General features: G+C 37.2%; 2 protein-coding genes across 2 annotated transcripts; both read right to left on the bottom strand.

Moving 5' to 3' along the window:
* Positions 1–2: 2 nt before the first annotated feature.
* Positions 3–13,819, bottom strand: mtmr2 (myotubularin related protein 2). The gene is made up of 16 exons (XM_024266170.2): positions 13,569–13,819; positions 11,852–11,948; positions 11,741–11,764; positions 11,592–11,658; positions 11,383–11,477; positions 11,194–11,289; positions 10,938–11,042; positions 10,767–10,850; positions 10,538–10,687; positions 10,268–10,456; positions 2,403–2,588; positions 2,116–2,322; positions 1,948–2,040; positions 1,749–1,862; positions 1,436–1,612; positions 3–1,348 (listed from the first exon to the last, which is right to left on the bottom strand). The coding sequence occupies exons 1-16, from the start codon at positions 13,646–13,648 to the stop codon at positions 1,184–1,186; spliced, it is 1,929 nt and encodes a 642-aa protein (XP_024121938.1). The 5' UTR covers positions 13,649–13,819; the 3' UTR covers positions 3–1,183.
* Positions 13,820–14,272: 453 nt separating this feature from the next.
* cwc15 (CWC15 spliceosome associated protein homolog) lies at positions 14,273–17,528 on the bottom strand. The gene is made up of 7 exons (XM_024266171.2): positions 17,407–17,528; positions 16,900–17,041; positions 16,381–16,493; positions 16,168–16,271; positions 15,273–15,383; positions 14,927–15,069; positions 14,273–14,804 (listed from the first exon to the last, which is right to left on the bottom strand). Exons 2-7 carry the CDS (start codon positions 17,028–17,030, stop codon positions 14,675–14,677), a joined length of 732 nt encoding a protein of 243 aa, XP_024121939.1. The 5' UTR covers positions 17,031–17,041; positions 17,407–17,528; the 3' UTR covers positions 14,273–14,674.
* Positions 17,529–19,998: the final 2,470 nt, after the last annotated feature.

The raw sequence follows: 19,998 nt of genomic DNA, 5'->3' as shown, positions 1-19,998 counted from the left end.
CATTAGCAAAGTATACATTTATTACAAAAGCAAGAGGGATAACCAGACTCTTACCAGTCACATTGCATTTAAAAGCCACAGTGTATAAATAGCTTTGCTAAGAAAATGATTAGAGTTTTGAGGCAGTGCTACAAACACAGGATATTTTAAAGTTTATATTTGTTATTTTTTCATTTTCCTAAAAGGCACTCAAATTGCAGCAAAATTATTACAATAGTTAAGTGATCTGGGTTGGTTAGAAAAAACAGAAAAACAGTAACAAGTCTATCTCAGAAGGAAGAAATAGTTTCTTTCAATCAAAAACAAACCAAACAATCACTTCTATTGGCTTGAATGCTTAACATTCGGATACAGTGGAGAGGCTAAAGGCTAACAGTGCACTTATTAAAACACAACCTCACTCGACTCTTCTGTTGCCTCTGCTCATTCAGCAAAGGCACACAATAACTGGAATAGATCAAATATTGCAATACTAGCAGTATTTTCTACAAAGAGTGAATAACACATTGCATATTCTTGGTAGTTTTTGCAGCTTGTGTGGAGACGTCTACATTTCCAATGAGATGAAAACACAGAAAATAGTAATAAATAAGGTTTACTCCTTAAAAAAAAACATTACAAACTGTAAATCACATAAAATGAAAGGAATGTCACACAGAAATTATGTTGATGCTGGTTTACAATAAGTCTAAAAGGATTGACTTGTGAAGACATGGCTTCCTCACCATGAGCATTCTATTGCTATTTTTGATATAGGAAAAATATATCATATGAGAGACATTTATAGTTAATATAAGACAGTAAAAAAAGTTTGCTTGGAAAAAACACTAGTGTTCCTGGAATTTGCATAATTATGTTTACTAGTACTTTAGCTGTTGTAATTTCTATTTGACATATGCATTTAATCTGGGTTATATGTACTTAAAACCACTGATAGTGAGTTAGCTCTATTATGCTACACAGCCCTCATTTATTCTGCTTAAATATCTGTATACTTTGGATGTAGTATAGTATGGCCTTATTCCTGTGTGCTCTGAAACGCAGACATCTCTCTGCTCATTCAGACTTATCCAGTTTGGCCTTTAATGGATCCTGGTGTAGCCTTAACGATTACTCCTGCTTGGTTGGCCCTTCTCTCAAAGAGTAAACTCAGATTGTGTGACGATCACATGATCAAGGGATGTCAAACGAAGGTTTGCACTGGAGTGACGGAGCGTGTTGGGGAGCTCGGGCGCTCGGAGGAAGACGAAGCAGAGTGGTTTGCTGTCTCGCGTTTCAACTCGTCAACTCGTTTCTGGAGTTCGGCGCGCTTCGCCAGCAGCTCCTTGTAGCGCTGATGAACCGATTCCTTAAAGAGGAGGGAAACATGGAAGTGCTCTGGGCCACAGATGGGATTTTTTTTTTTAAATTAAATTCAAGCCCAATTTCCACATACCTGGAGTCTCATGCTGGGGTTCCAGCGGATGTAATAGCTAGTCCACAGCTCCAGGTGGCGTAAGCTGACCACAGGGAACAGCACGTGGTTGGAGTAGTTCACATAAAAAGGATTGGTAAATTCCTCCAGCTGGCTGTTGATGTAGGACCATAGCGAGACTGTTTTTTTGGGAATTTCCTGCAGGGAAAAGGGGAAAAGTTTCTGAACCATTTTCTGCACAACTTATTTTTTAAACCACCACCAAACAATATGACATAAAAATACAAATTCCAAAAAATTACACAAAAATCTGAAAGAAGCTAAATAGCCTTACTTCTTTTAACCTTTGCTGCTCACAGTTGCACAGGAAGGTCCCAAAAAGGCAGGTGAACAAGTGTTCCAGGATGGTTATCAGGAAGTATTCGTTAAACTCAAAAGCTGACGGAAACTTGAAAAAATAAAATAAAAAAACGAAATGACTGTACATTATTAGTCTATATTCTATTACTTTACGTGAACTCATTGTGGCTTACCTGGCGAGTCAATTGCCAGACACAGTCAACGAACTGGACAAAAACAGGAGAACGTTCTGCATCTGTGTAGTTTTTATCGCCATGACCGATACGCTGGAGGACAATCAGTATAATTATGTTAACATCATGCTAAGCAGGAATTTGTTAAACAAAAAGACTAATATTTACTTGTTGGAAGCGATGTCCGAAACTCAGCCACTCTTTCTCAATCAGAATTTCAAAGCCCCGAATGGTGCGGTAGTACCCGTCCAGCATGAGCATGGACAACGAGGTGAGCTGAGTCGTGCGGTCCCAGCCGTCGCTACAGTGCACCACTACAGACGTCTTCCCAGACTCCACTTTGTCTGCAATCCTCAAAGCTCCTGCTAAGATCAACTATAGACACACAGCAATAGATACACATGACCCAGCTGAGAGCGTGAACAGACTCGTCTCTACTGTGACGTCATTCTCACCTTGATGTGCTCCAGCCAGTGAGTGGACTCCAAATTTGAAAGCCAATGGGCGTCGTCAATGCTGGGATAGATGGCTTCCTTCACCTTCCGGAGAGACTCTCTCATCACATGGATGTTGTGAATGTCCAAGAACACCAGCTCAGCATTCTGATACGCATCCTCACTTTCAAATCCACCCCCTTTCATCTGCGTCAGAACAAGAGGGAGAGTGTTCAGTACAGCTGTGAATCTTTCCTGAATCAACAGGGTTTAAAGTATCACACTTGTGCACTTCCTATTTTCAGCCACAAGGGAAGAGGAATTGTTTTCCACTTGTCGAAGCTGCTGCTACAGTTGCTGCGCCAACTGTTTTTAAAAATACAAATAACCAACTAGTTCATGTATTTAAACAAAACTGGACGTAAATTGTTAAACAGGTTTCATTTTGGGGAAAAAAATAAATCAAAGTAAATCAGGAGACAAAGTATTGAAAGTTTTGCCACAATGACAAATAAAAATGTAGAAAGTGTATTTGCACTGGAAACCGCGGTTTCTAATTAAACTACTTCAATAAAATCTTTTGATGAAGATGAATGTAGAAATTAATTAACAGATTTAAGGAAATAAGAGATTAAAAAAAATATTTAGTGTTTGTAAAAAAAAAAAATACAGACCAACTATGGTGAAAATTGTGTTTTTATCATGTTCTTGTAGAATTTTTCTCATATATAAAATAATTTTATGCTAAAACTGTATTTCTGATTATTTCTTTATTCAAATCATGTTGGATTAGGAGCACATAAAACCTGGTTGTTCAACAAAGCTCGGGTTTGCAATGGGCAAAAATCTTCCTTCTCCCCTCCGGTTCTAAATCCTTCACTTGTAGAAGAATTGATCCATTAACATCTTCATTTTTCTCATCTGAGTTGCCCTCTGGCTCCAAACTGTGTGGCTGCTTAGCTTCAATATTGCTCACTGTTTATTTATTTATTTATTTTTTGCTATGCTAATGTTAGCTTGGGCTTGTGAGGTGCTTGTCACTAGTGGGAGAGAGTGTAAATAAACAAAGGCATGATGGGAAATTAGCGAGGCTAACTTCTGCACCAAAAGCAAATTTCTAATGAGCTCTGGCTGCTCTGCAGAAAATGTGTCTTATAAAACAAGAGAGGCTTTCTGATTTTAGATAAAAGCTGCATAATCATAATTAAAAGATCACTGAGAACAAATTTACAATAGATAAAAATATAGTGGCACTTTAAAGACCAAACATCTCTACATTTTATTTTGAAAATCCATCGACTCAGGAAAGCTTTGACTTACTGCAGTGTGTGGTACAAATGAAATCCTTTGATTACTCCAAGTTCTGAAAAATGTTTACATAAATCATATTTCCATTGCTTTATGTTTATTGAACTGTCATCACTGAAGCTCTTCAAGATTAAGCTTCCAATCGTAATTTGACTCATTAAGTAACTAAATGGTCTTTAAATCTTGAATTTGCCAAAATTGTGTATTTTATTTTAACTGAATATCATTTGTTTATTCTAAGAATTATTCACCCTTTGATGCAACTTTTGCCATAAAATCCGGGCAATTATTTATCCCTGTGATCACAGGTAACATAAAATGATTTTATAGAGACGTTTCTGGACTAGGAAGACTCAATTTTAACAGTTTTAGGGAACACAATAAAACATATTTTCACTTGAATATCACATATTGTATTCAATAAATAATATCATAAAATACTTTTAAAAGTAAATGCATATATTTGTAAAATTAAGGATAGAACCATTAAAATATTTTAAAAATATGTGGTTTTGGTCGCAAGAAACTGCAAAATTCTTAATCAAGCTAACTGATGTGTTGGAGCCATTTGGCTGAAATCTGATTTTTTAAATTATATTTCATGCATGCATGCGCCTGTCATACCTTGGTCATGTGGCCGTTCTGGCCTCTTATTGGTTAAGATGCATTTTGGGAGCTACCGTGTCTTTATTGAACTTTAGTTGGACTTAGAACTTGGGAAGCACGGCAGCACATTAATCTTAGACCGTGTTATAGCATTATATTTATGTTTAGTACATCTCTTTCTCTCTTTTTTTGCTTTGGAATATAATTTTATTGTTTTATTTTTGTACTTTGACATTTCTAAGAAAGTGCAAGAAAATAAATCGCATAAAAAGGAAGAACAGCTCAGTGGCCTTGTGGTGGAGTGTCCGCCCTGAGATTGGAAGGTCGTGGGTTCAAATCCCGGCCCTGTCATACCAAAGACTTTAAAGATGGGACCCAGTGCCTCCCTGCTTAACACTCAGCACTAAGGAGTCGGACTGGGGGGTTTAATGGTTCCCGAGCGCGGCTGTGTCTGCAGCTCACCGCTCCCCCAGAGGATGGGTCAAATGCGGAGAACACATTTCACACACTTAGGTGCGTGACAAATAGTGGGGCTTTAACAGCGACTATTTTTTACGAAGCATGCGTCAAGACACTTCCTGCAATGGCAGTTACATAAAAAAGTCTAAGATTAAGCTGGATTTATTAAGAAGAGGGCCACGGAAAGAGCTTCCTCACACCGCTAAAGACCCGCACAGGACTTACGTGAGTACTGAGCCAAAGCAATTAAGCCTGAATCCGCAAAGCAAAGATGTTTCAGTGACTATTTTGGAGGAGCACTCTTGCCTAAACTCTTAAGGTTAAGGTTGAAGTAGAAGCTAATATTTGTGAGAACTCGTGTCAAGAAAAAGAGACGACAATTTTGAGTCATTATTGCTGTTAATTAGTGTCACCGTTACAATGCAAGATGATGCGTGCTCTGGCCTCAAGAGGGCGCCAAAGCCCACTCCAAAAGCAGCGGGGGAAAAATTTGAAAGGGTTAAAAAGGAAAGAAAGAGAAAGCTGGCTCAGCTTACTCGTAAGAAAAACAAAATAGAAGAATTAAAGAAAGATAAAGTCCATGCTCAGCTTATAAAAGAAGAGACATTATTTGTTTTCAGAAAGTTTTATGAAGAATTTGGACAGCTCAATGTAGAAATAGTGCCACTTCTACATGAGAAAGAAGCAGATGAAGATCAGAAAAAAATGTTTTTTGACCGATAGTGAAGAGTTGAAAGATTCTCTTTGTGAAACAGAAGATTGGCTTGAAGAGAATTTGATGTGCGAACATAAAGAACATGATGTTGCTGACTATGAGGATGATGTGCAGCCCAGCGATAGCGTTTCAGCTGTGCATAGTTGCACTACCAGAGCCAAAAAGACAAGCACAGTCTATAGTGAATCTACACAAGTGTCTAGTGCAAGCTCTGCACGCTTAAAGCTGGAAGCCAAACATGAATAACTGCGAGCTCAGGCTGTTTAAGAAAAAACAAGAGATTGAAATGGAAGAAGCCCGCTTGAAAACACGCAAAGAGCAGTTAGAATTGGATGCCAAAATAGCTGCATCAGAAGCTCAAAGAAAGGTCTATGCAGATTATGAAGAGACTCAATATTGCACAAGTGAGCAACGTGAAACAGTGCAGTGTAACAAATTACGTAACAGATGCTCATAGAATCGTCAACAGGATAGGAGACCATCTGAGACCGATTCTCCTTCAATCAGCCAGTATCGAGTTCCACAGATTTCCCACTTTGAGCATGGAAATTCTTTGCATAGAGCAGCCAGTTCAAGTCCCACACCACCAGCACCCGCTGTTGCATCTGATGACATTTGTCAAAATAATGCAGTGTCAAAATTACATAACAGAAATGCTTGCTTAACAGAAAATGATGTCACAACTTCCTCAAAGGGATGTTCCAGTATTCTCAGGAGATCTGTTGAAGTATCGTTCTTTCATTAGATCATTTGTACAAGTTAATCAAAGCAAGACTAACAGTCATCAAGACAGATTATACTATCTGGAGCAGTTCACAGTCAGAGAACCTCGGAACCTGGAACCTTCGCAGCTGTGAACACATGGAACCAGAGAAAGATTACAAAGAAGCAAGAAAGCTCCTTCAACAACACTACGGAAACGAGCTTCAAATAGCAACAGCCTACATGAGAAAAGCTCTGGACTGGACACAAATAAAAACAGAGGAAAGCTTTGCAAGCTTATGCTCTGTTCCTGGTAGGGTGTCAAAACACCATGAATGACATTGACTTCATGGTGAAATGGACAATCCGAGTAACATGAAGACTGTGCTCTCAAAACTCCCCTTCAAGCTAAAGGAAAAATTGGAGACGTCAAGCTTTCGACATTTAAACAAGAAGAGGAATTAGAGCCAGATTTTCCAATCTGGTGGAGTTCATTAATTGGCAAGCACAGATAATGATCCATTGTTTGGAGATGTTTTGGACAGTAGCTCCGAAGCAAAAGGAAAACCAAAACTTTTCAAGAAAAGCAATTCAAAAACCTGCATATTCATTACAAGAATGTTTTTGACTAAAGAACAAAATAAAAGCCAACAACGAAGAGAAAAGAACTCTGACCCAGTCTGCTCTGATGCTATTCACAGCACATGCATGTATTGCAAAAATAACCATGTATTGGAAGTTTGCAGAGACATCAAAGGTCAGAATCCTAAAGAAAGAATTAAATTCTTAATCACAAAAGGACTCTGCTTTGGCTGCCTCAACACAGGTCATTTGAGTAAAAACTGTCGCAAACGAATGCAATGTAATGAATGCTCATTCAAACACCTGAGCATCTTACACGTGCAAAAGGAAGCTCCAGCAATGACTGAAGATAAAGGATCAGGTCCAACAGAAGAGAATGAAGCTACTAATGCTTTCGTTGAGGCTGAAAATGAAAGCAGTGGAGACACTGGGGCAGGTGACAGAGAGACTATTCTTCCAATTGTGCCGGTTAAGATCAAGTCTAAAAAAGGAGACAAGATAATCCAAGTGTATGTATTCCTGGATCAAGGAAATACGGCAACTTTCTGTACAGATGACGTGATGAGACACCTTAATGTTCGTGGAAGGAAAGCAGATCTCTTACTCACCACCATGAGGGCGGAGAAGAACGTTAATACACACATCATCTCAGATCTTGAAGTTTCTGGCCTGGAAGAAGAAAACTATATAGACCTGCCATGAGTCTTTGCACAACAAGTCATGCCAGTGAAAAACGGAAAAATATTCTTGCAAGAGGATGTTAATCAATGGCTTAATTTGAGAGAAGGTAATTGATCTTACATCAAAGCAGAGATTGGTTTATTGATTGGCAATGATGTATTGGAACAATGGCGCTACATCGTGTCATCAATAGTAAACATGATGGTCCATATGCGGTGAAACAGCTTTAGGATGGGTCATCAATGGTCCACTCAAAAATCCTTCAACCAATCAAGAGGCAGTGAGACACTCAATCGTATCAATGTCTCAAAGGTGGAAGACTTGCTCACCAAAATGTACAATGCTGACTTTCCACAGAAAAGGTTTGAGGATAAGCCTGAAATGTCACAAGAAGATCTTCAGTTCCTTGAATCAGTGAGCAGTTCAACACAAAAGGTTGATGGTCATTATTTCATTGAACTCCCTCTAAAAAAACAAAGATGTGAGAACGCCTGACAACAAGTGTCTGGCTGAGCAGCGTCTTGTGAGTCTTAAAAGAAAGCTCCAAAGCAATCCTAAATTTCAAGAGGATTACAAAAAAAATAATGAAAGACCTCCTAGAAAAGGGATATGCCTCCAAAGTACCTGGAACACAGTTCAGTCATCATAATGGAAGAACATGGTTTATTCCTCACCATGGTGTACAACACCCAAAGAAACAGAAACTGAGAGTCGTGTTTGACTGTGCAGCCTCATTTCAAGGAGTATCACTAAACAATCAGCTGCTCCAGCTGTTACAAACAGCCTCATTGCAGTACTGACAAGGTTCAGAAAAGAAACCATTGGCATGATGGCAGACATAGAAGCCATGTTTTATCAGGTGAACATACCTGAGGAGGATTCAGATCTTCCGAGGTTTCTATGGTGGCCAGGTGGTAACCTGAAGTTGGAACCAGATGAATACAGAATGCGTGTTTACCTATTTTTAGCAACTTCCTCCCCAAGCTGTGCGTCATACGCACTGAGAAGAAAAGCTGAAGATGCAAGAGAAAATCCTCCACCTGAAGCAACCAAGACCGTAATGAACAACTTTTACGTAGATGACTGCTTAACTCTGTGTCTTCAAAAGTGGTCAAAGTGGTTGAATGATCTGAAAAAGTTGACATCTTTCAGCATAAGAAGGTGCTTTAAGCCAGCAAAATTTGGGGACATCAAGTCAGTACAACTGCACCACTTTTCTGATGCTAGTAACAACGGATATGTAACAGTGTCTTACATCTTGCTGACCAATGATAATGAAGAGAAAGTCTTCTCCTTCCTACTTGGAAAGGCAAGAGTGGCACCACTCAAAGAAGTCGCAATATCCCGAATGGAGCCGACAGCAGCATTGAAAACGAAGCTGCACGCTACAAGACATTTGTAGCCAACAGGGTCTCATTTATCAAAGAAGCAACAAACTCCTCTCAGTGGAACTATGTAAATACAGCAGACAACCCTGCAGATCAAGCTTCAAGAGGATCCAGTGCTGAAGGTTTGCTGCAAAGCAAAAACTGGATACAGGGACCAGAATTCCTGCTAAAATCAGAAGAGGAATGGCCAAGGCGACCAGATCAACATGACGACTTATCAGAACAAGATACTGAAATAAAGGCATCTGTTAAAGTGTCTCTGACAAACACAGAAGAAAGACTGGATGTGGTAAACCAGTATGAAAGTCACTTTTCAAGCTGGTACAGACTGAAAAGAGCAACAGCTTGGCTCCTTCACCTGAAAGACTTTCTGCTAAAACTGAGCAAGAAAAGGAAAGAACTCCAGCAAGAGTTGAATCTGGATATCATTGAAGTTCAAAGAGAAATGCTGAAATACAAACAAAGCTTAAAAAACCCCAAACTTTCAAAAGAGGATATCGTCAGAGCTGAATTATCATTGATGTTTGCTACGGCAGCACCCATTGGATAATGGATTGCCGACGCTTCTGTGTGAAGTGGAAAGTATAATCAACGACCGACATTTAACATCACTCTCAGATGATCCTAAGGATTTGGAGGCTTTGAGAGACCAATAAGCAAGATTTGTCTGTTAGAGGAAGCATCATTAAAAAAAAGGCAAAAACAACAGTGACTGTTTGAATAATGACTGTTTATTAAATAATTTGAACATCACATTGGTTAATATGTTTGTATTGTTCTATTTAACTTGTGTAAATGGCTTCTCCTAATTTTCATTTGGTAATTGATAGTTAAAGTACTATGCAATTAGGGGCAGGTTATGTTGGAGCCATTTGGCTGAAATTTGATTTTTTTTTTTAAATTATATTTCATGCATGCATGCGTCTGTCATACCTTGGTCATGCAGCCGTTCTGCCCTCTTATTGGTTAAGATGCATTTTGGGAGCTACCTTGTCTTTATTGGACTTTAGTTGGAGGTAGAACTTGGGAAGCACGGCAGCACATTAATCTTAGACCGTGTTATAGCATTATATTTATGTTTAGTACATCTTTTTCTCTCTTTTTTTGTTTTGAAATAGTTTTATTGTTATATTTTTGTATTTTGTCATTTTTAAGGAAGTGCAAGAAAATAAATCACATAAAAAGGAAGAACAGTGATTCTTTTTTATGAAGCATGCCTCAAGACCCTTCCTTCAACCCAAGTTATCTGAATGTAACTTGTTAAAATTTCAAAAAAATATCAGAAAACTATAGCATATGGTAAGGAATTTTGGAACATTTACAGAATGATTTTACTTTCTTTTGTTAATCTCCATAACAACGACAAAAAAACAGGACTTATTCAAGTAACATCTTCCATTGCTCCTAATGTTTTATAAAAAGGTTTTATAAAACAGTAAACTAACCTTGTTGGCCACTGCGCTGACGTTCGGTCTAGCATCAAAAATGAAGAGTTTATGGGACTGAGCATTGGCATCCATGATGGCCTGGAGGTACTTCTCATCTTCTTTGCTGCGTTTCCCATTCACTCCGACCATTGGCTGACTGCAGCGTGTCACTGTAGCTTGACTCTCAGGATGAATCCACGACAACACCTGCACACAGTGAAAAACATCATCACACTAAAGCAAGAAAAACCAAACAAAAGAACTGACAGGTGTAGAGCAGTTCCTCACAGGTATTCTCCCTTTTCCTCTGAAGGCAGCCACCTTCTTCAGCTCGTCATCAGGTATGTTGACTGGCACCACCAGAGCTGCAGGGTAGGTTTCACAGAGCTCGTAGCGATCGTTGACTTTTGTTATCCTCCAGCTTTCATTGGGTATGCCCTTGATGCAGCAAAGACCAGAATCTGAGGACACACCTCTCACTTCACCTTTATCAAAGGATGTGGTCACCTGGAAATACCTGTCTTTTGTACTCTGCGAGCGCATCGTACACTTTCCATCCGTTTTCTGGAAACGGTTGATCGTAGTGAAAAGCAAAGAGTTGCTGTCGATCGAGGAGGGGAGCTGGATTAGCTAAAGGCGGATCTCAAAACCTCAATCAAACAAGCAGAGTGGACGAAAGAGCTCTCACCAGTCCGTTAGAAACAGGAAATGCAAATTTTGGCATCACATCAAAAATTGACTTCTTGAGTGGATCCATTCGGTGTTTCTGTAAGAATTGCAAATTGCGTGTATCCTGTAGGAAGAGAGCGCACAAGTTCATGGAAAAATTAGGGTTGAATATTCTTCTATAATGTCGAGACTGTAAAAAAATAAAAAAGTAGATTTACTTATACTCAAGGACAAAACCTATGTAGTTCCTGAATCTTATTTCTACATTCACTAACCTTGCAAATGATTGTATAGGACACTTCTCGTTGAGTTCGATAGATGTCCACACGCCTCACCACTCCGAGCGGCATATCCAACATAAACGCTGGCTCCTTGGAAGAACAAAGAAAAGGGGCAAAAGGAAGAGAGGTAAGACCAAAAAAAAAGGTGTGGCATTTTCTCTCATTTCTGCAGCCCAAACATACCCTGTCTGTCGATTTAAAGAAGAGCCTGTAGTTGGTGAGCATCACCGTTCCCTGCAGTGCACCAGCGATAGGGCAGAGATAGGTCGCATCTTGAGCTGTAGAAATTAACATCAATCGGAAATAGGAGATCCTTGTTTTCGTTTGGAATTAACTTAATTTTTCTTGCAGTAGTTTTAAACCCACACATCAAAGCAGTAAATAAAGTGTACCTTTTTCTTGCTCAGTTTCATTTGGAAGCACCTGTGGTTCCTCTTTGTCTGAGTTTCTAAGGATAACCTTGAAAGAAAATAAGTTTCACACTTAGACTCAAGAGCAACTCAATCATAGATGTACATAGACATCTTCAAACTGGACTTACCTTGGCAGTTGATTTAGGTTTGACCTTAAGAATGTTAACAAAAACAGAAAGTTATGGATCATTTCTAAGGTCATGAGTCAAATAGTTATGATTTGCATGCCGTCTACATACCCTGAGCTCTGGAGAAAACTCTGTGGAAGTGGACATGGAGTCAGAGGACAAAGCAGAAGGAGGCTTCGCCAGGGCAGACCGGTCAGAGGTGGAAGCACTGGAACAGACAGTCACTTGAATACTGCATTCAATTAAACAACCCAAACATTTATCAAATGCCTAAGCACTTGTTAAGCAGTAATTAACTCTAAGCAGTTGTATTGATGTCAAATGTATGGAAAAAAAGTCTAAAATTCTATTTATTTGCTCTAAGTGGAATCTTATTATAATCTATAAACAGTTTAAATTTGATTTTAAAAAGTAAAACTTTGTAAACTGTAAACTGAATAACTGTGATCAGGTAAAAAATAATCAATGCACAAGTATGGTCAATTTATTTGCACCCGTCCTGTTAATAAAAGACAGGATATAGTTTAATTGCATAAAAAAAAATGTTTCAGCTATTTGCTAGGAAGTTAACATTCAAACCTCTGTTTACAGCAATAATCTTGGAGTCTTGGGTTTAACGCTTGCATCAAACACACAAATTCTTGCATTAATATTTTAGAATTAAATAATAACTGAGTGTAAATTTAACATAATTAGCCTTTTTTATGTGTTTTTCCCCTCCATGTCTGTGTCTGGAGCGGTCTGCAGGTGCATTATTTACAGAATCAGCTGTAGTTGCTTGGCAACAATAAAATTCCACCAGAGAAGTGACCAGAGATTTCAGGAGAGGCTGGTGTTCTTCAGAGTTTGCAGGACTCTTAAAAGAGTTTTTTATGATGGCGTTCTTGCATCTACTCTTTTTTTACAGAGTGTTCTAACACAAACTGGTGCTTAGATTATGTTCCGTTCCAGGATGTCCCCTAGAGTCTGATGGGTGAGAGGAGGATGTAACAAAAACTGAAATCCATCACGAACAGTTCTCTTCATCCTCTGCATGAGACCATGTGTGCACCGAGGAGCTCTTATAGTCAGAGACTTGATCATCCTCACTGCAGAAAGGAGCGCTTTCGCAGATCTTTCTTCTTGTGACCTATTTGATATGAAATTTGATTTAAAGGTAAAGATCTGGCTTTTCTTTTTTACGTTTTTGAAGGCTAAATTCTGCTGGAGTATTTTTCTTTTTTCTTTTACTTTGACCATATATTTTTAGTCTTATTTTGAAAGTTTAGCTAACATTTTTAGCTTTCTAAATATAATTATAGTTCTGTATAAGAAATTAAGCTGATTAGTACAAAAGTAATAGAAACAGTCTAGATCTGGAGCTGAAGTTAAGCTACAGTATAGTCGAAGTATTTATGCAAAGAACAATTGCCTTAAAATGACCTAATTTAAAGCTATTTGTATGTAAACAGAAAAATCAGAACTCTGAAGCAGACTATCAGCTGAACCTAGCTGTATCCAAATGAGAATAAACTACAATAATTGTGTTCTGTAGTGATTAAAATACGTTTTTTCTTGAACATGTTCCATATTTATTAAATATCATTGGCCCTGATTTATATTAGCATTGCTACGTAGCTAGGTGGGAATGAAAACCCAATTAGCTGCTTCAGTGTCTAAAACGTCGCACTTTCATTACAAGTACAATGCTAGTAAAAAACAATTACACGACTTCATTAAAACACCATAAAGTTTGTAATTTAATGTTGACATAGTTTAACAACTTTAGGCCAATAAAAGCAGGTCTGAAACCACTTCTTTCGCGTTAGTTGCGGAGGCTTTAGCTTACCTGGACAGTGAATCAACACTTGGTTGTCGGGACGAGGACGGCTTCGAGCCGAGGCTCTCGAAGCTACCGCTCTTCTCCATGTTCTCCTTTTGGAGCCCAGAGGAAGCCAACCGGACGGGAGCTTTAAACTAAATCTGCATTTAAATCCTCACCCGGACTCCAGCAAATCCCCACAAACAAAAGGAAGCTGCCATCTTTTCACAGAAGTCTCCCAACCCTCCCGAATCAACGTCAAATGCGCCTGTTGGATATGGCGCCCCCTGGCGGATCCACAAAAAACATGGAATTGGTGGCATCAGGAGTGCAATTTTATTTTATTGAATACAACGTCTAATGCTTTGTTACTTTTATAGTTTAAACTTTACAAATAATCGTAAATTTAAAGATGATTTAAATGCTTGTAGTTTATGAAAGTTTTTATTAACCCATAATTCAAAATAATGTTCAAATAAACTCCCATAGGAGTTGGCTTTGTTTGATGTCATGTGCCTTTGAAATTTAGAATTTGTATTTCTTTAATTAGTAAATCATAGAACAATTGTTGCCAGTGTCATAATTTTTCAACAGAAAGTACAAACGTCTGCAAAAGGCTATATAAACTGTCAATAGCACAGGTCTGTAACCTGTGGTACCTTCGGGGTCAAAACATCTGAGTCTTCTCACCTGCCATTTCATTTGATTTCTTAAGACAGAGAGGTAAAAAATGAAGGCGAAATACATCTGTTTTATTACCTGTTTAAAGATTTTTAAGCATTTTGCAAAATCATTAGGCAAAATACAAAGATGCAGGTTGAATTAAGAGTTAATTATCATTTTTAAGTCCTGAAATAAATCAAAAGGTTCAAAAACATTTCTACACAGACTTTCTGGTGAGCCAATATTTATTTAAAAAAAAAAGCAGAAAAGGAGAAGCTGAGTCACATTTAGAATTTGCATTCAACCACTTAAAAGCTCAGATTAAACCCAGCATTCATTTATGTACATTGATTTACCTATTTGCTACAAATTCACCCCCTTTATGAGTGTAAAGGAATAACACGGAGGACTGAGGGTAAAAAGAGCTGACCAACAGGAGATGGTTTTAAACACTACAAATGACCAAATCCTTATTTGACATATTTTTCCATAAATTTCTTGTGGAACTCGGAGCGCAGCGTGTCATTAACGAAGCGTTTCTCCTTCCGGGATTCGTCCACTCCTTTGGCACAGTTTTTGAACACAACGTCATCATCCCACCTGGAAAAACATCAGCAAATAACAGGAGTTATTTTAGAATCAGAAAGTCCTTCTGAACTTATTTAAAACAGTCATGGCATGCATTTGTGTTTCCACTCAGGTGTCGTCTTTGAGCGATATACCTTCTCTTCACCCTGAATGTAGTCTGGGTGATCTGCTGCTGCTGCTGCTGCTGTTGTTGTTGTCCTGCCAAGTTTATGAGTGGATTTCCACTTAAGATATTTTCCATTCGAATCCTCTCCTCCTCTGCCTTTTGCTCTCGCTCCTACAATGAACAAACAGAATTAGAAAGAACCAGGAAAATTCAAGATATGTCAAATTGAAACTGATCTTTTTTTTGTCTATTTCAAGGCTTTGCACAATGAGATTCACACAATTTTTCCTTGATAAATAAAACATTGTATTTAAAAGTCATGCTGCTGACTGTCAGCACAAAGATACCTAAACAAAGGGGATAACATGTTTTACTTTGCGTTCTTGCTCCTCAGCTCGCTCCTTCTTGATTTTCTCAAGCTCAGCCAACAGAGCTGCAGTGTCGTCATCATCACTATCTTCATCAGAGTTCTCATCCTCATCATCCTGTAAAGAGAAAGTGAGGATTAAGGTTCCAATGGTTACATGCTGCTACACTATGGCAGAACAATGTTAGACAACCCCGTCCACTGCTAATCCCCCCCCAACACACGCACTTTTGAATGAATTGTTAAATAAGTTCATATTTTCATAATAATAGTCTAATTAAAACAAAAATTTCTGGGTCAAAATATGCCAATTTATTTTCCATTTTCACAGAACATTAGTGTATATTTATAGTGCGCACACTTTGACACTTTGGTACAGTTTACTCAGTTCCAGTTTTTTAATCGGTTTAACTAAAGACAGCTTTTTTGAGGTACCAATACTCTGGAAATGTAGCTGAAGTTCTGCTTCTGGAACTGTACTGTGAGCCCAAACGAGGCAGTGCAGGAAGCTCAGCCTTTAAATACACCAGCCAGGCATTTGGAAAGCCCCCGTCAGCTCAATTTCTCCAGGGGAGGAACAAGGGTTTTATTTAAATCAAGTTTGTTTTAGTTTAGTTGTCACTCTTCTATGCTTTATTTGTGCAGCAATTTTTTCCCAATAAAATACCCAGTTTTAAGTTTACCCTCATATTTTTAAGATGGTCTGATTTTCTATGCATGTTATTGCTTACTTTAATATTAACACATTCTATTGAGATCACACTAGGGTATCATTAAGATAATAGAAAAAACTGTTATCTCTAAGCTGTAAGTATACTGACACAATATTATCTTTATTATAAATAAGTTATAAATAGTGTTCATCTCCCTCAAATTCAAGTATCACCATTGCAGATACTCACATCAGTGAGAGGGTCATCAGCATCAAGGTTAGCAGCTGGAATCTGATCCAGCCTGGGCCTCTTAGATGATGATGATGATGACGATGAGGAGGATGTGGTGTGTTCTGGCAAAAAATTAATTAATTAATAATAAATAACTGAAAGGGACATACTTTCCTTGGTTTATACTTGTGTGTCAAAAATAATAAATGCAATACTTTATCAAAGACTAACCTCTTGGTCCCCTCTCTCTGGTCTTCTCACGCGCAGCTACACGCTCCTTCTCCTCCAGCTCCCTGCGGAAATCACGGGCACGCACCTCCTCGGGGGCATCCTGGGTTGGCTGTCTAAGGGATCAAGGCATTTTCAAGAATAAGTCCAACGACAAAAAAAGTATTTTGCCAATCGATAAGTGTTGAGATATCGGTAAGATTAATCAAAAACAAACTTTAACTGTGAGAGACCGAATGTAAAATATGGTAAGGAAATCAAATTGCTGAATTAAAAACGATCTTGTACAACTTGCAGAATTTGTGAATACAAAATATGCAAATATTTAAATCGGGTTAGGATTTCTATTTTTTACATTTTAATAATTATAGCACCATGATAATTATTTTTAATACATCGTGCTTGACAATATCACATGTAGTTAAAGAGTCTTGAACATAATCAAATATGTTTATCTTCCAAATAAGCATTTTCCTTGTTATATTAAGCAGTCGCATGAGAGTTTGAAAACGACTAACTCACCTGTATTTGATCTTGGTGTGACCTGGAAGATCTCGGCTGGAATATTGCTTGGACAGGGCACTCAGATCGCCTTCTCCTTTCCCCCTCCCTCCTCTCGCCGGCTCAAACGTTGGTCTTGCAGCTGTAGTCATCCCTGATAGTCCTGTTTTATCAAAACAACACGGTATTATCAAACAAGAGTACAGCACAATTATTTTCAAAAGTTTTGTACTTGACTTTAAACATAATACAAACAATGCTAATATAAGTTTTGTAAAATATGTACATTCTTTAATCGAAAACTGACTTTATACAAAATAGATGGAAGGTGTTAGCCACCGCATCTTTATGCTAACAGACGAAACTCCGAGATAAAGACCAAGCTTGGGCTCTCTAGTAAACTTTGTTGTTTTAAAGTTCACAGCACATTAATCAAGAAATAAACATGAACAAATATGTATCATATTTATATCGTTTTACAGAAAAAATTTGTACAAAACACGCATTTGACTTAAAGAATATACTCACAATTCCACTACACGGCTAGCGGAAAGAGAATGTACTTCAGAACGTCACTTCCGGGCTGAAATTGCTGGTACGCATGCGTCAAGGATATGCTTCTGTTGGTGCGTTTAAAAACAATTGGAAAATGCGTTACAAATTCCCAAAATAAAACTTAATCAGAGAAATTTCATCATACAAAAATTGGTTAGTATAAACAAACAAATAAATAAAATATATTAAATAATTCACTTTTTTTGCTATCAAATTATTTAAGCAATAACCTAAACAAGATAATTAGACATTCCTTGCCTGACAACGCACCTAAATGCCCTGTCCTCAAGTTTTTCTTTCAGAAAATATCACCATTTATCATAGCTCAAGACCACAAAATAAGCCATATAGTAATCCACATGATAATGACTGTTATTATCGCTTTCATTTCGCCTTGTTTTGAAGAGAATTTTTTTATTTAAAAATATGTACATATTATTGTATTTTATTTTATTTAACCTATATTTGCATGTAAAAATCTGTTGAGATCAAGATTCCTTTTGCAAGGACGACCTGGCCAAGATGTCAGGAGCACACGTCACAAAACTTGATTGCAATATAAAATAAAACAATTATATTGGAATTATTACAATTTAAAATTTAAAGTTAAGGTGCAGCAAAATTACTTAATGTTGTAAAATGCAATAGATGTAAAGACATAGGATGCAAATAGATGTAAAATAGTCAGACATAGGGTGCAAATGTGCATGAAAACTCAACTATGTTTCAAAAACCTCATGCATGGTAAATATTTATATATTTTTACGTTTTGTGGTGATATTCTGCAGATGTTTGAAGAAAATGGGGTTTCACTGAATTTCTCAGGTTTCTGAAATGAGTAAAAACTAGTATCTTGTTACCTCAAGCTGGAGTTCAAAAATAGATTAATAATCTGACCGTCTTTATGAGGAGGATTTACTTACAGAGGAGAGCTGCATGTACATTGTTTAATTTCAAAGCATTAGAGGCAAAGCATTCTGTCATGAAAATGACAGCCAAGTTTCAAATAAAAAAATAAGTAAAACCTTTGAATACTGGGTGGAAATGGGAAGGATGTGCTTTTATCTTCCTGTGGAGTGATTGGCGAATTTTATCTCTTTCAAACACACACTTATGCCTTTAGGATCTTTATTTATCATGACAAATCAGTTCCTTCCAGATTTGAAGGCCGGCTTGGCTCCAGTTAAAAAATATCCACTCATTGGAAGTTTCTAACTGAGACACAAACATTTTGGAAACAACAGACTGAACAAAGGTGTACATTTTTAGTGCTGCAGTCTCAGGTAGAGTCTGTGTGACCTTAGACCTTCATACCTTGAAAGTGTTTAGCGCAAAAACTCAGTGCAAAAATAACAACTAACTGTTATTGACTCTACGGTGCCATTAAGTTCATGTCATTTTCATTTATTTGCCTATGGAAGGCATGGTTTTTGAGTTGAAATACTATGTAAGGAATTTCCAAAAAAAATATAGTCTTCTTGCTGCTTGAATCAATTTGGAATCACACATTGTTCTGTTTTTTTTAAATTACATATTTTTAAAATGTTCTCTTTTTCAACTTATTTTTTTTTACCTTGAGATAGTGCTGCTATCCTGTAAATTATCAAATGAGTGACTTTCTATGAATATCAGCTTGTCAAAGGGTGATCTGCCTACTTAGCTCCTTAGGCTTTAATGTAACAAAACTTTTACAAAAGAGTTTCCTGGTTTTCAGGTTCACATTCTTTGAGATCTTAAGATGTTTTTATTGTTTTGCACCTCTTAGAAAACTCTTGTTCATCTCTATGAAAGGCTCATATTAATACAGAGTTCTGCAGGTTCATTAAAAGAGATTTAAAACATGCAGCAGGTCAAATAATATAAAGAGGGACAGAAAAAAACATGCACGGCAGAATCGCCAAAGACTGAATGAACGTGTAAATATGGACTATTATGATTTTATTCTTTTAAAACAAGAAAATATTCAACCATTAGTCAAGTGTGTGATCTGTTGAAAAAAGTTTTGAAGTCAGTCCAACTGGAAAGCAGATTAATCTGTTTGGTGCAGAATGCTGTTTAAAAGAGCACAATAAAGTAAATATTAGAATAGGGGATTATGGGTAATTCATCCATAAAATAATCATCTTTTTGAGTATATAATGTTGTAATTTTTCAACTATCTTCAACCAGAATAATACATGAATTTTTGGTTGCATAAGGGTTTTCCTTTAACAATAGAATAGGCTATCACTCTAATAATTATAATTTATGATAGTTTTTATTTCAATGTACATAAGACTAAATCTTTGTGTTATTTTACTGCAGTATTTTTTAAAATACATTTCTTTCAGTTTTTTAAAGAATAAATCGCTTATTTTTCTACACTTCTTTTGTGTCTCATATTGCTAATGACTACAGATAATTAATGGTGAAAATAAAAATATATATATATATATTCAGCTTTTATAGTACATTAAAATGTTTTATTTTTAATTTTTTCAGATTATATATAAGAGAAAACATCGACATCATGTCAAGTAAATTTATAAAATTCTACTATTTTATAATGGTTTCTCTTTGATCCTC

The sequence above is a fragment of the Oryzias melastigma genome, linkage group LG14 (genome assembly GCF_002922805.2).
Source record: "Oryzias melastigma strain HK-1 linkage group LG14, ASM292280v2, whole genome shotgun sequence".
NCBI lineage: Eukaryota > Metazoa > Chordata > Actinopteri > Beloniformes > Adrianichthyidae > Oryzias > Oryzias melastigma.
Note: the sequence above shows the minus strand (reverse complement) of the source record. Positions and strands in the feature narration are given on the sequence as shown.

What these genes read in the sequence shown, in the direction of transcription:
- mtmr2 (XM_024266170.2), bottom strand. Translation starts at nt 13,648, where the DNA reads ATGGAGAAGAGCGGTAGCTTCGAGAGCCTCGGCTCGAAGCCGTCCTCG. An exon ending in AGTGTTGATTCACTGTCCAG is followed by an intron (nt 11,949 to 13,568) that starts GTAAGCTAAAGC and finishes TGTCTGTTCCAG; the next exon opens with TGCTTCCACCTCTGACCGGT. An exon ending in TTCCTGTTTCTAACGGACTG is followed by an intron (nt 10,851 to 10,937) that starts GTGAGAGCTCTT and finishes CTCGATCGACAG; the next exon opens with CAACTCTTTGCTTTTCACTA.
- cwc15 (XM_024266171.2), bottom strand. Translation starts at nt 17,030, where the DNA reads ATGACTACAGCTGCAAGACCAACGTTTGAGCCGGCGAGAGGAGGGAGG. An exon ending in CAGAGAGAGGGGACCAAGAG is followed by an intron (nt 16,272 to 16,380) that starts GTTAGTCTTTGA and finishes ATTTTTTGCCAG; the next exon opens with AACACACCACATCCTCCTCA. An exon ending in CTGATGACCCTCTCACTGAT is followed by an intron (nt 15,384 to 16,167) that starts GTGAGTATCTGC and finishes TTCTCTTTACAG; the next exon opens with GATGATGAGGATGAGAACTC.